Raw genomic sequence first — 15,033 nt, 5'->3', positions numbered from 1 at the left:
CTAAGGCCCATTTGACTTCACATTCCAGGATGTCTGGCTCTAGGTGAGTGATCACACCATCGTGATTATCTGGGTCATGAAGCTCTTTTTTGTACAGTTCTTCTGTGTATTCTTGCCACCTCTTTTTAGTATCTTCTGTTTGTTAGGTCCATACCATTTCTGTCCTTTATTAAGCCCATATTTGCATGAAATGTTCCCTTGGTATCTCTAATTTTCTGGAAGAGATCTCTAGTCTTTCCCATTCTGTTGTTTGCCTCTATTTCTTTGCATTGATTGCTGAGGAAGGTTTTCTTATCTCTCCATGCTATTCTTTGGAACTCTGCATTCAGATGCTTGTATCTTTTCTTTTCTCCTTTGCTTTTCACTTCTCTTTTCACAGCTATTTGTAAGGCCTCCTCAGACAGCCATTTTCCTTTTTTGCATTTCTTTTCCATGGGGATGGTCTTGACCCTCAAAGAAGTCACAGTCTAGTAAAGAAAACAGAGTACTGTGGAATGGACAGGTCTGGCTCAAACGACAAGATGATGCGATGCTTGAGATGAACTATTTCAAGAGATAAGCTGACAACCAGGAGAAAATATATTGACAGTTGGGGAGACAAGAGGGTGGGGGAACAATGACAACATATACATGGAACTAAAACTAAGAATATAAACATCATGCTTAGTATTCAGATAATTCTAGAATAGCTGCAATGAGATAATTATATAACATGTTATGAGTTTACATTTTACTGTGCAGGTGATAGGGGACAAAGGAGGAGACAACTAGTGGAAAGAAAGCAATGTAGAAGTTGGCAAGTGAGGTCAGAAACATGGAGAATACAAGAAACAAAATTATAGAAAAAACCTAAATTTATGTTAACACAATAGAATATTACTTAGCAATAAAAAATAATAAACTACTAACACAACAACATGGATGAAACATTTGTATTGAATGAAAACAGCCAGATATAGGAGTATATATTATATAATTTTATGTACATAAAGTTCAAAAACAGGCAAAATTAGGCTATACTGACAATTTAGAAATATGCTCACCTTGGGGGAAAGGCTACTGGATTGGAAAGCAAAGAGCATGAGGAACTTTTTGAGACAATAACAGTGTTCTACATCTGAAATTACACAGTGGTTATACATGTAAAAAATGTATTTAGCTCTACACTTTAAATTTTCCACATTTTACCATACATAATCTAAAATGTAATTTAGATTATAATTAAATTTAAAAATGTAAATTTTAAAATAATTTTAAAATGTAAATTATACCTTAACAAAAAAGAAAATGCATATGTAATTGTGCTGGAATAAAATGGTGGTGCAACAGTAAAGAATCTGCCTGCCAATACAGGAGACACAGGAGACCTGGATTCAGTGCCTGCGTGAGGAAGATCCTCTGGAGGAGGAAATGGCAACCTACTCCAATAATCTTGCTGGAAAATTCCATGGACAGAGGAGCCTGATGGGCTACAGTCCATGGAACCACAAAGAGTCAACATGACTGAGCAACTGAGCACACACAAAACCAGAGTTAGTTAAAACCAGTGTCGTCCCATAAGCAATATCTAACTTGTAAGAAATCAGAATAAACACCCTAATAGACACTGTATTCAACTAGCTTCAGAAAGATATATAGGCAAGTGTTCCTTATAATAAATGCTGTGAAAATAGTTTCTTAAAAAAAAAAGGAAATAGTTCACTATTAACCAAAAAATAAAAACTTTCTAGACATCAGTATCTACCTTTAAGATGTACTGTAAAGACTAATAAGGCATGAGAAGCACTTAATATAGTATTTTCCAAATTACCACTATTATTACAGCATAATACTAATAAAATGGAAATGTCCCTTCAAATTATGACTAAACCACTAATTGAGAATACACTATTTAACTGCACATTACTCAACTACAGCACTTCTCATCCTAGGCTTTTTTTAAACCACTGAAATCAGCAAGGTTTTGACAGCTGGAACATCTAGTTAGATTCAGAAAGACCTGAGTTAATTTTAATGTAATCAAAGTATTCTTTTTCATCTGTTTATATCCTGAAGCCATGTTCACTTACCAACAGATTAGTAAATGTATCCTTTTAACATCTTAATTTATATTATTAAAAAAGCAATCTTTCACATATCAGACCAAAAGTACCTGATCACAATTCAATTTTCTAAAGTCGACAGTCTTAAAAAATTAAAATAAATATGAATGCTAAATAAGAAGTCATTCAGTAGAAATACAAAAAATACTAAAACAATCATTTATAACTCTGAACATTACATTAATGTAAAAAGTCATAATCTGACAAATTTAAATAACTGTGGAAGTGTTCTGTTAATGGAAATAAGAAAGTAAATTTTACAAAAGCAAAGATGACTCAAGAAGTTTAAGAAGGGAACACTGAAGAAATCTAAGCAAATCTCTTATTGAGCTGGATTCCAAGTAGCTAAACGAAATATCAACTTGATTTTTGAACATGTTTAAGGGTCACTGGAAACCAAATACTTCAGTTAATCACAACATAAAAAGAGGAAAATTAAGAATGTAGTTCTACTATTTGACAGCTGTTTTTGACAGTGTTTTTACTTCCATCAAATCAAATGGACCAAGTGCATCAAAAAGCTGTTTCTTTGTATTTCAAAATTTTATTTAAAGACTCATTGCCTTGGATTTGGAGGTATGCTTTTTAAACATAAATTTTTGTATTATTCCTATTTTGATTTGTAATATTTAACAAAGTCATCTTCTACTTACCTAGATTTTGTCTTATTAACATCTCGCTGCAAGAACACTCTCATTCGAAATTAAATCAAACCTGAAAGAATACATGTAAAGGCAATCATTTAGTTTTTCCGCTTCAGGTATGAATAATTTTATCTATGATATACTATTTTTTAAATTAAAAACCATAAATTATTACAGTAACTTTCAAGAAACTATTGCCAGCTACCTTTACTTGAGGAATAATTATCTATTCAAATGAGAAACAATCCTCTTAGTGCTCTTGTTTCCATTAATATTAAAAGTATGGCAAATAATAATTAAAATATTTCTGAATAAAACACACACTTCTATCTATGTCAATGCTTATCTAATATTACATACATGCCAAAAATACACCAAAAAGTTTAAAAAAGAGAGGTCATAAAAGTATATATTAATAGTAGCCATAATAATGGCTAATATTGATTAAACATTTACTAAATGCCAGGGAAGATTATTGTAGAAAATAGTGAATATTGATACTCTCTTGCTTCCTCAATTTAACCTTCAATCCAGTATAATGTGACCTTTAGTCTAACACTCCACTGAAAATTTACTTGTCAAAAATCTACCTACCCCTAATTTTATCACACTCCACAAATTCTAAAACTCCTACTCTGAATTCTACACTTCAGCTTTTGCCCTACCTGAAAATCAGCTTGTTACTCTTCTGAATTTTTATTCTGTCATCACCACAGAATACTAGATTACTCACCTAGATTACTGTAACTGTTGTATTTCTAGACTCACTATGCACTCAATTTATCCTTCCCAAATGCTATAAGTAATCATTTTCCAATGGCTACCCTGAAGAACCACATCTATGGCTCAAGTCCTTATCAGTGACCTCAGTCTCATCTCTCTCTAATCTTTACTCTCTTCCTCACTTCATGTTTCTACAAAGCCCCTTCAACTCCCAGAAGAGCCCCTAAGCTCTCTCAGCCTTTCGCATGGTGAACTATACTTTTTATTTTTCCTTAACCTTGCTAACACCCTTATACTAGTTTCTCAATATTTAGTTTAGTCACCCTGGCAGATCCTTCTTTAATTTCTTCAACTATGTAAAGCTGTGTTTCTCAATTACAACTAGTGATTTCTCAAATAGCAACTAGTGATACCTCTATATAAACTGTTTACTTGTGGGTTTTCTGAGCTACACTGTGGACACATTGACCAAAATAATTAACTTATCTCACTTCAGCACTTTCACTGGATAGCACATAATAAAAGCCTAACAATGTAGTGTAGGCAAAATGGAAGATTAGGAATTTTACATTGTATCCCCACATGTACATAGGATACAGAAGGTAGGAAAGTAAAATTCAGTCTAATGAATTTAATTCACATGTTTAAAGACTAGAGAAAAAATTCCTATCATTTCTGGATGTCAGTAACATTACTTTATAAAATGACTACATCTAAGTAAACATACAACCGACAAGAATGAGCCTGGTGCAACCTTTTATTGAGTAAATGAATTAATTTCACTGAGGAACAGTACTAAGATTTGGTACTACATGTTTCTATCTCTACAGAAAACAGTTTGTGGATGATAATGCTAAACTAATTTAAGTGTTACCATTAAGCAGAAAAAACATTGGAGAGGAAGGTGAATATGGTTTTAACATTAACAATGTCTACAGTCTAGAAAAGTGGTTCTCAAACTTCAATGCACATGGGAATCACCCAGAAGGCTTATTATGCAAACATGGCTAGGCTCTACTCTCAGAGTTCCTGATTTAGCAAGTCTAAGATTGTGACAGTGAAAATCACTCAGTCCTGTCCAACCAACTCCTTGTGACCCCACAGACTCTATACAGTCCAAGGAACTCTCCAGGCCAGGATACTGGAGTGGGTAGCCTTTCCCTTCTCAAGGGGAATCTTCCCAACACAGGAATTGAACCCTGCATTGCAGGCAGATTCTTTACCAGCTGAGCCAGAAGGGAAGTCCAGCTGACCATTTTGGATTTCTGAAGTTCCTAAGGTCATGCTGATGCTGATACTTCTTGGACCACCCACTGAGAACACAGACCTCCAGTTTCTCACATAATGGTTAGAAGAGATGAAAATATTCTGCCACCACTGCCACCAGCCTTCACCCACCCAAAACTGTATAGAGACCTATTACAAACTAAACCATAAATCAAACTGAGAACATCAGAAGTCTACTATGAGATGCTCAGTATGATAGGCTAAAAAATGGTCCTACAAAAGATATCCACATCCTACTCCCTCAAGTCTGTGAAGTTTATTTTATATGGCAAGAGGCAAAAAAAAGTCTTTGTAGGTGTGATTTACATTACAGATTTTGAGATGGAGAGACTATCCTGGATTATCTACATGGGCCCCAAATGCAATCACTTATAAAGTGCGAGACATGGGAAAATTTTACAACACACAGAGAAGGTGAAGTCAGAGCAGAGAGATCAGAAAACACTGGCCTTGATGACTGCAGCCACAGCCAGGAATTGGGACAAGGAAAGGAACAGATTCTCCTATACAGAGAGCATCACTGATGACACCTTGACTTCTGCCCACTTCAGACTTCTGGCTTTCAGAACTGTGACAGAATTAAATTTCTGTTATTTCAAGCAATATAGTTTGTGGTAATTTTTGAGAGCAGCCTAGAAAATAAACTTACTGAAGATGGCAAGTTCTCTGGGAGATAAAATCAGAAGCACTATATAAAACTTGTTACAGACTGGACTGTGTCCCTATAAAATTTGTAGGTTGAAGCTCTAACTCCTAATAAAATTTATATTTGGAGACAGGGCCTGTAAGGAGATAATAAAGGTTAAACAGGGTCATAAGGATGGGGCCCTAACCCACTATGACTGGTGTTCTTACATTAATTAACAAGAGAGAGATACCAGGGATATAGGCCCAGAGGAAAGGCCCTGTGAAGACACAGTGAGAAGACTGACATCTGAAAGGAGAGAGGCCTCAGGGGAAACCAAACCTAACGATCAAATCTTGGACTTTCAGCCTCTAGAGTTGTGAGACAATAAATTTCTGTAGTTTAAGCCACCTAGTCTGTGGTCTTTTATTACAGTAGCCCTAGCCAACTAATACAAAAAGATATGCATGTTTTCACAAAAGCATATATAAATATTACACACAATAACTAATTTTTTGAATTTGTGTGCTAGTCACTCAGTCGTGTCTGACACTTTCCAACCCCATGGACTGTAGCCCACCAGGGTCCTCTGTCCATGGGATTATCCAGGCAAGAATACTGGAAAGGATAGTCATTCCCTTCTCCAAGGGGATCTTTCCAACCCAGGGATTGAACCCAGGTCTCTTACATTGGCAGGCTGATTCTTTAACAGTTTAACAGTTTAATTTCTTTATCTTGCTCTGTTCACAGTCATATTTCAAAGTCTGGGAAAAACTCACTTTTAATTGTATTTGTTCCTCAAAGAGACAAACCCAGCCATTATAAACACTATCTTGTTTAAAGGGAGTATCTTATAAGGAAGTTTGATAGGAAGTAGGCTTCCCTGGTGATTCAAATGGTAAAGAATCTGCCTGCAATGCAGGAAACCTGCATATGATCCCTGGGTTGGGAAGATCCCCTAGACAAGGTCATGGCAACCCAATCCAGCATTCTTGCCTGGAGAATTCCATGGACAGGGGAGCCAGTGGGCTATAGTCCATGAGGTCGCAAAGAGTCAGACAGGGATGAGTGACTAATACTAGACAGAAAGTTCCCTTTAAATCCATACCTAAAGTATAATATAATTAGGATATTCTTTAGCTGAATACTGGAAGAAGATACAGAAAAAACACTTAAGTAACTGATAGAGCTGGTTTTATCTCATAAAGTACATTTTAAGAGAAAGCTGCAAACTAAAATGTCAAATATATCCTCCCTAAAACCCACAATCCCACTCTAATCATGAGAAAAACATCAGACAAATTCTGATAGAAGAAAATCCTATAATATACCTAACCAATATTCCTCAAAACTGTAAAAGTCATCAAAAATACAGTCTTAAAAAGTCTAATGAGAAATGACAACTAAATGTAATGCAGTATCCTGAATGGGATCCTGGAAGAGAAAAATAACATTAGGTAAGAACTAAGAAAATCTAAATAAACTATGATCTTTAGTTAATAATGATGTAACAATATTGGTTCACTAATTGTAACAATTGTACCATATTAAGGTAAGTTGTTAATAATAACAATTGTACCATATTAAGGAAAGTTGTTAACAATACAGAAAACAAAGTGTCCACAAGGGAGGAAAGGTAGAGTGAGAGAGAACTCTATACTTTCTATTCAAATTTTCTATAAACCTAAAATTTCTAATAAGTAATGTCTTCATTTCTCAACTATTTTCAGTGTACAGAAACATGAACATATTTCAGAAAATTAAACACTGACAAATTAGAAACAGCTTCAGAATGAAACCCCAAATGCAAATAACAGCAAAAATATATGTAAAGTAGGCCACAAAACAAGTCTTACCAAATTTTAGACTAAATTCATGCCAACTATCTTCTCTCACCACAATGGAATGAAACTAAAAATCAACAGCAAAAGGAAAATAAGAAGATCCATAAATACAGCAAATGAAACAACTAACTCTTAAACAACCAATGGGTTGAAGAATAAATCACAAGGGAATTTAGAAAATATTCTGAAAACACAACATACCAAAACTAATGGGATACAGTGACAGCAGTTCTAAGAGGAAAGTTTATATGCTCACATTAAAAAAAGAAGATCTTAAGTCATTGGCTTAACTTTATACTTAAATAAGAGAACGAAAAGTTAGTAAAAAATGAGTTTTTTTTTAATCAACAAAACTGACAATTCTTATTTAGACTAAGAAAATAAGAGAGATTATTCAAACAAAATCATAAATAAAAGAGGGGACATTACAACGAATGCCAAAGAATTGTCAGATTACTATGAACAATTATATACCAATAAACACACAATCTATGATGACCAAATCATGAAGCACTGAAAAACCTGAACAGATCTATAACTAGGTAAGGAGACTGAAGCAATAATCAAAACCCTCTCAATGAAGAACCAGATGATTTCACTGAGTAATTCTACCAACTATTTAAGCAAGAATTCTCCTCAAACTCTTCTAAAAAACTGAACACAAAAGAACATATGCAAACTCATTTTCATTAAGAGTAATGAGATCAGCAGTATGCTGATACCAAAGACAAAGACACAACAAGAAAACTACAGACATATATGAGTATTTGCAAAACTCAACAAAACACCAGCAAACTGAATGATATTCACCATGACCAAATTGGATTTACTCCTGGAAGGCAAGGATGGTTCAAGAGACAAAAATCAATGATAAAATGCATCACATTAATAGAAGGAAGGACAGAAACCATGTGACCATCTCAATTGATAGAAAAAACCATTTAACAAAACTCAAAATCATTTCATGTAGGAACACATAATAAACTATTAACAGAAGGAAACCACTTCAACATAGTAAAAGTCACATGAGAAAAGTCCACTGTTAACATCATACTCTAACGAAAGATTGAAAGCTTTTTCTTTGAGAGCAAAAAGGTGCTAAGGATGCCTACACTTGCTGCTGCTGCTGCTAAGTCACTTCAGTCACGTCTGACTCTGTGTGACCCCATAGACGGCAGCCCACCAGGCTCCACCGTCCCTGGGATTCTCCAGGCAAGAACACTGGAGTGGGTTGCCATTTCCTTCTCCAATGCATGAAAGTGAAAAGTGAAAGGGAAGTCGCTCAGTCGTGTCCTACTCTTCACGACCCCATGGACCGCAGCCTACCAGGCTCCTCTCTCCATGGGATTTTCCAGGCAAGAGTACTGGAGTGGGGACTTCTATTCAACACAGTACTGGAGGTACAAACCAGAGCAATTAGACAGGAAAAAATTAAAATAAAAGGCACACAAGTTAGAAATAAGGAAGTAAATTTACCCATTTGCTGATGACATGATCTTATTCATAGAAAATCCTGAAGATTCTTTAAAAATGTTAAAGCTAGTAAATGGTCTCAGCAACTTTGCAGGATATAAAAACAACACACAAATATCAGTTGTGTTTCTACATATTACGTCTCACACTTCCTCATTTCAAAACATATTACAAAGCAACAGTAAGCAAGACAGTGTGGGACTGACATAAAGTCAGACATACAAACCAAAGAAAGAGAAGAGTGAGTCCAGAAATAAACCCATGCATCTGTGGAAAAATGATTTTTGATAATGATGTTAACAGTACACAACAGGGAAAGGATGTCTCTTCAGCAAATAATGCTGGGAAACTGGATCAAAACATGCAAAAGAATGAAGCTGGATCTTTACCTAACACAATATTAAAAAATAAACTTAGATCAAAGACCTAAACATGACAGCTAAAATCCTGAGAAGAAAAAGGCCAAAAGTTTTATGACACTGAGTTTGATTTCTTGAATATGACACCAAAAGCAGAGACAACAAAAGCAAAAATAGACAAGGCAGACTACCTCAAAATTAAAAATTCCTCTTCATCAAAGGAATCAACCAACACAGTAAACAGGCAATCTACAGAATGAGAAAAAATTTTTACAAATCATATTTTTGGTAACCGGTTAAATATCCAAAATACGTAAGTAACACTTACAACTCAACAGAAATACAAAAACAATCCTATTTAAAAACAGGTAAAAGATCTGATGATGCTGTGAAAGTGCTGCACTCAATATGCCAGCACATTTGGAAAACTCAGCAATGACCACAGGAGTGGAAAAGGTCAGTTTTCATTCCAATCCCAAAGAAAGGAAATGCCAAATAATGCTCAAACTACCGCACAGTTGCACTCATCTCACACGCTAACAAAGTAATGCTCAAAATTTTCCAAGCCAGGCTTCAGCAATACGTGAACCATGAACTTCCAGATGTTCAAGCTAGTTTTAGTAAAGGCAGAGGAACCAGAGATCAAATTGCCAACATCCGCTGGATCATTGAAAGAGCAAGAGAGGTAAAGAAAAACATCTACTTCTGCTTTATTGACTATGCCAAAGCCTTTGACTGTGTGGATCACAAGAAACTGTGGAAAATTTTTCAAGAGATCAAAATACCAGACCACCTGACCTGCCTCTTGAGAAATCTGTATGCAGGTCAGGAAGCAACAGTTAGAACTGGACATGGGACAACAGACTGGTTCCAAATAGGAAAAGGAGTATGTCAAGGCTGTATATTGTCACCCTGCTTATTTAACTTATATGCAGAGTACATCATGAGAAATACTGGACCGGAAGAAGCACAAGGTGGAATCAAGATTGCCAGGAGAATTATCAATAACCTCAGATATGCAGATGACACCACCCTTATGGCAGAAAGTGAAGAGGAACTGAAAAGCCTCTTGATGAAAGTGAAAGAGGAGAGTGAAAAGTTGGCTTAAAGCTCAACATTCAGAAAACTAAGATCATGGCATCTGGTCCCATCACTTCATGGCAAATAGATGGGGAAACAGTGGAAACAGTGTCAGACTATCTTTTCGGGCTCCAAAATCGCTGCAGATGGTGACTGCAGCCATGAAATTAAAAGACGCTTACTCCTTGGAAGAAAAGTTATGACCAATCTAGACAGCATATTCAAAAGCAGAGACATTACTTTGCGAACTAAGGTCTGTCTAGTCAAGGCTATGGTTTTTCCAGTGGTCATGTATGGATGTGAGAGTTGGACTGTGAAGAAAGCTGAGGGCCAAAGAATTGACGCTTTTGAACTGTGGTGCTGGAGAAGACTCTTGAGAGTCCTTGGACTGCAAGGAGATCCAGCCAGCCCATTCTAAAGATCAGCCCTATGTGTTCTTTGGAAGGAATGATGCTAAAGCTGAAACCCCAGTACTTTGGCCACCTCATGGGAAGAGTTGACTCACTGGAAAAGACTCTGATGCTGGGAGGGATTGGGGGCAGGAGGAGAAGGGGACGACAGAGGACGAGATGGCTGGATGGCATCACGGACTCGATGGACATGAGTCTGAGTGAACTCCAGGAGTTGGTGATGGACAGGGAGGCCTGGAGTGCTGCGATTCATGGGGTCGCAAAGAGTCAGACACGACTGAGCAACTGAACTGAACTGAAACAATCTGAGTAGACAAATATACAAATGTCCAAAGAATATATGAAAAGATGTTCAACGCTGCTAAGCATAAGAAAAATGTAAATTAAAACCACGATGAGATATTTCATATCTCAATAAAATGGCCACTACCAAAAGAACAGAAACTAGTAATAGCTGGAAAGGATACAGAGAATTGCAACTCTTGTGTAATGTAGGGGGGAATGTAAAATGGTACAATTATAGAAAATAGTAAAGCAGTATCTCAAAAAATTAAAAACAGAATTAGCATACGACCCAGTAATCTTAGTTTTGGGTATATACCAAAATAACTCAAAGTACAACAGGATCTCAAAGAGATATTTATATACTCATGTGTCCTGTAGCATTATTCAAGAGATAGACGCAAAATCAATGCTCAGCAGCAGATGAATGAATAAAGGAAATGTGGTATACACATACAATGGAATATTAAGTAGTCTTTAAAATGAAGAAAATCTTGTTACATGCCACATAATTGGATGAATTGAGGACATTATGCTAAGTGAAATAAGCCAATTACAAAATAAATATTGTATGATTTCACTCATATGAGGTATTTAACATAGTCAAGGTAACAGAACAAAAGAGCAGAAAGGTGGTGGCCAAGGGTTAAGGATTGGGGGAGGGGATAAAAAATTGTGTTTTAATGGTAGAGTTTCAGTTTCACAATATAAAATTCTACAGATCTAGATCATACCCAAAAGGGGGATGCAGCTGAAAAGATAAAGAATTACAAAGTGGCAAGAGGAAACTTTTCAGATAAATATATTCATTATCTTGGTTGTAGTGATGACTACCTGAGTGTATGTTATGTGTGTGTGTATGTGTGTGTATATAAACTTATTATACTATACACTTTAAATGTGTCAATTATATCCACCAATAAACAAATCTGTTTTTAAAACCTCAATTATAACAAAAAAACAACTAAATTATAAAACAGGCAGAAGATTTGAAGCAGCACTTCATCAAAGACACACGAATGAAAAATAAGTACATGAAAACATGCTTAGTGTCACTTGTCAATATGGAAATGCAAGTTAAAACCACGAGTTATCACTACACAACTGAAATGCTAATACATACATGCAGGAAGATAAAATGGTACAATCACTTTGTAAAAACAGTATCACCATATCTTAAAATATCAAACACTTAGTAGGTGTTTACCCAAAGAAACAAAGCATATGCTCACACAAAGGCTTACATACAAATGATCTTTATTTATAACAGCCAAAAGCTGAGGGGAAAATATCCAACAACATATAAAGCCTTAAGTTATATACAATGAACAAAGTAGAATTTAACTAATGACACATGCAACATAGATGTATGTGAAAATAATCATGCTGAGTCGAAAAAAGCAACAAAAAGATCTCACAATGCACAGCTTCATCCACATAAAATTCTAGAAAATTCAGACCAATGTATCAAGTGACAGAAAGCAGATCAGTCATTGTGCATTAGGGAAGAAGCAATAAAGAGCAAAAGATTACAAAGGAGCACAAGGAAACTTCAAAAGATAAAGGATATGTTTATTATCTTGTGATGACTTCATGGGTATATACAGATATTAAATCTATTCAAAGTGCACACTTTAAACCTGTGTGATTTAGTATATATCAATTGTACTTCAATGAATCTGTTTAAAATATCACAATATGCAAAGAATAATATGCAGGGCAAAATAAAGTCAAATTAAGAAGGTTAGAATAATAATAATAAACACACAAGAAACTGTCATTTATAATTAAAAGAGTAACAGTATAATCATTTATTAATACTTACAACTGGTACTACAACAGGCATTTCAATTACCTACAACTGATAACTCAATCCATGAACATGCTTACAAAAGCCCATCAGACACATTCCATGAAACAAGTATAAGTCATCTTGACTACTGGACAGATCAATGTACTTAATTTACACTTGTCACAACTTCTACTCTTAAACACAATTCCTACTGAAATACAACGGGGAGCAATCTAGAACAAAGTAACATCAAAAATTCTACAGCATAAATCAAAAGTCTGTCTGCAAAAATAACCCCAATTCTGTACCATCCCATTCATTATTCATGAAGTACATGAATAATGCACTTGGCAATGAGACTTTGCCGTTTCCCCTACCAAGAGATGGGTTTCCTTGGTCACTCAGACTGCCTGTAAAGAATCTGTCTGCAGTGCAGAAGACTTGGGTTCAATCCCTGGGTCAGGAAAATCCCCTGGAGAAGGGAATGGCTACCCACTCCAATATTCTTGCCTGGAGAATTCTATGGAGGGAGGAGCCTGGTGGACTACAGTCCATGGGGTCACAAAGAGAGTCAGACATGACTGAGCAACTAACACTACCAAGAGATCTTTTCATAGCCCTGTTTACTCCAGGCTTGACCTTTTAAGGAAGATCAACAGAATGCAGCAAATGTCACAGTTTGCCAGTTCTGAGCTAGGCTTCAAGAGGCCATGTATGTCACTGCTCTCTTGCAATCCTGCCACTACCATGAGAACAAACCCACTCTAACCTGCTAGAGAACAAGAGGAAAGCCCAGATGTCCCACAACAGTCCATCCAGAGAACCCCCATCCAACAGAGGCAGAATCATCCTCCTGACCTAGTTCTGAATGCAGACTTAAACGAGCCCTACCAAGATGAGAAATACTGCCTGATTCATAGACTTACTCTAACAATAAATGTTTGTTTTATGTCAAGTTCTAGAGTAATTTATTACACAGCAATAGCCAACTGATACAGCAACCCTATTTTAAAGATACCATATTACTCTTATCCCTAGAAGGAGTCACTGCAGATTAACAACTGATGTAGGTCTCTCAACTTTTGAAAACAATGGGAAAAGAAGGCATAAAAGTCTTTTATTCTTTTACTAACAGTGACTCTAGAAAATATCTGTCACAGTTTGTCAGTCTCAGAGATACACAACTGAGCAAAATAATTTTAACAAGTTATCAGTCAACTACAATTTCTCATGAAATTGTGTTGCAAGGTAGTTTTACTGGATCCAAAAATACAATCAAATCTTTCAGGATATGCTATAAATCTATAAAAACTGTTACAGAACAATCTGCTTCTTTGTCCAACATTCTTTTTCCTATTTATGCTAATGGTATCTTCCTCTTAAGCTCCTGGATCAAGGGAGGAACAAAAGATACCTAGACTGATCAGAGTGCCTTTTGCTCCTAGCCACCATTATTATATCATGGATGGCAATGTAGCCAGAATGGGAAATTTGGAATCCTTCTTATGATACCTGCAAGGACTACTGGGAAAGGTATACTCTTCAGCGGAAATAATGGCTATGACAATGATGTAGATTACAGCAGGTAGTGCCCATCTTTGCCACCTCATGGAGGTAACACACTTAGGAATGAATTCACCACAGGAAAAAATCAAAGCCAAGGTATGGAGACATTATCCTATCATTTACATCCACTGATTCAAACATGTCAATTCAAATAGCTGCAATAACAGCAGAATAGGTACTATTTATCAATTGACTCACTGAGACCTACTAGAAAAAAACAGCAAAATATTAAAAACTGACAGTTTGGTGGCATCAAAAAACTAATACAACAGTAAAGAATGATCAGGCCAAGATCCAAGACAAGATGGAGACCTAGAGATACACACCTGGCACCTAAGGATGCTTTTAACTTGGGCTTATTTGCTAGTCAGGTGACGCAGTTGAGAAACTGATCACTATTTCTGACATTGCTCTAGGGCTAGTGGGATCAAACGGAGATCACAAGGTTCGGAACTGGTTAAAACCAGACTAAATGTTGCCCACTCTGTGAGTTGAGTTCCTAAAGGATTATACTCTAGTGAACCAGAAGTAAAAAAATGTTCTTGCATGCACTGCAACCCCACCTGAAGACATCTAAGTAGCCAGATTAAGAAGAAAAAAAAAAAACTCAATCCTTAACACGTAATTAAGGTAATCCCAGAATGTTACAGACTCCAGAAGTAGCATGAGCAAATAAAAATTATCTCTGGAGAAAGATAACATCATCTCAGGGCTCAGAATTGAGGCATGGAAAAGCAACTGGAAATTCAAATGGCGAAAGCATGGCAGTGAGAGAACCAAAAGAGAAATGTAACAAAAATTCTCAGGATAAACTTTGCCTAAATCACTGAATGACTGATAAAACTA

The 15,033-nt window shown here is 36.0% G+C and overlaps 1 protein-coding gene across 3 annotated transcripts in view; it reads right to left on the bottom strand.

Annotated features, from left to right (window-relative positions):
• The window catches only part of ZNF644 (zinc finger protein 644), a 95,556-nt gene that overhangs the window by 57,437 nt on the left and 23,086 nt on the right, over nucleotides 1–15,033 (bottom strand). For all 3 annotated transcript variants that reach the window (XM_068964712.1, XM_068964714.1, XM_068964713.1), the window contains exon 2: nucleotides 2,756–2,816. In XM_068964712.1, coding sequence (XP_068820813.1) covers nucleotides 2,756–2,799 — 44 coding nt within the window. In that variant the 5' untranslated portion in view covers nucleotides 2,800–2,816. The remainder of the gene's footprint in view (nucleotides 1–2,755; nucleotides 2,817–15,033) is intronic.

The sequence above is a fragment of the Capricornis sumatraensis genome, chromosome 2 (assembly GCF_032405125.1).
Source record: "Capricornis sumatraensis isolate serow.1 chromosome 2, serow.2, whole genome shotgun sequence".
In the NCBI taxonomy this organism is placed as follows: domain Eukaryota; kingdom Metazoa; phylum Chordata; class Mammalia; order Artiodactyla; family Bovidae; genus Capricornis; species Capricornis sumatraensis.
This window is presented reverse-complemented; position numbering and strand designations above follow the sequence as displayed.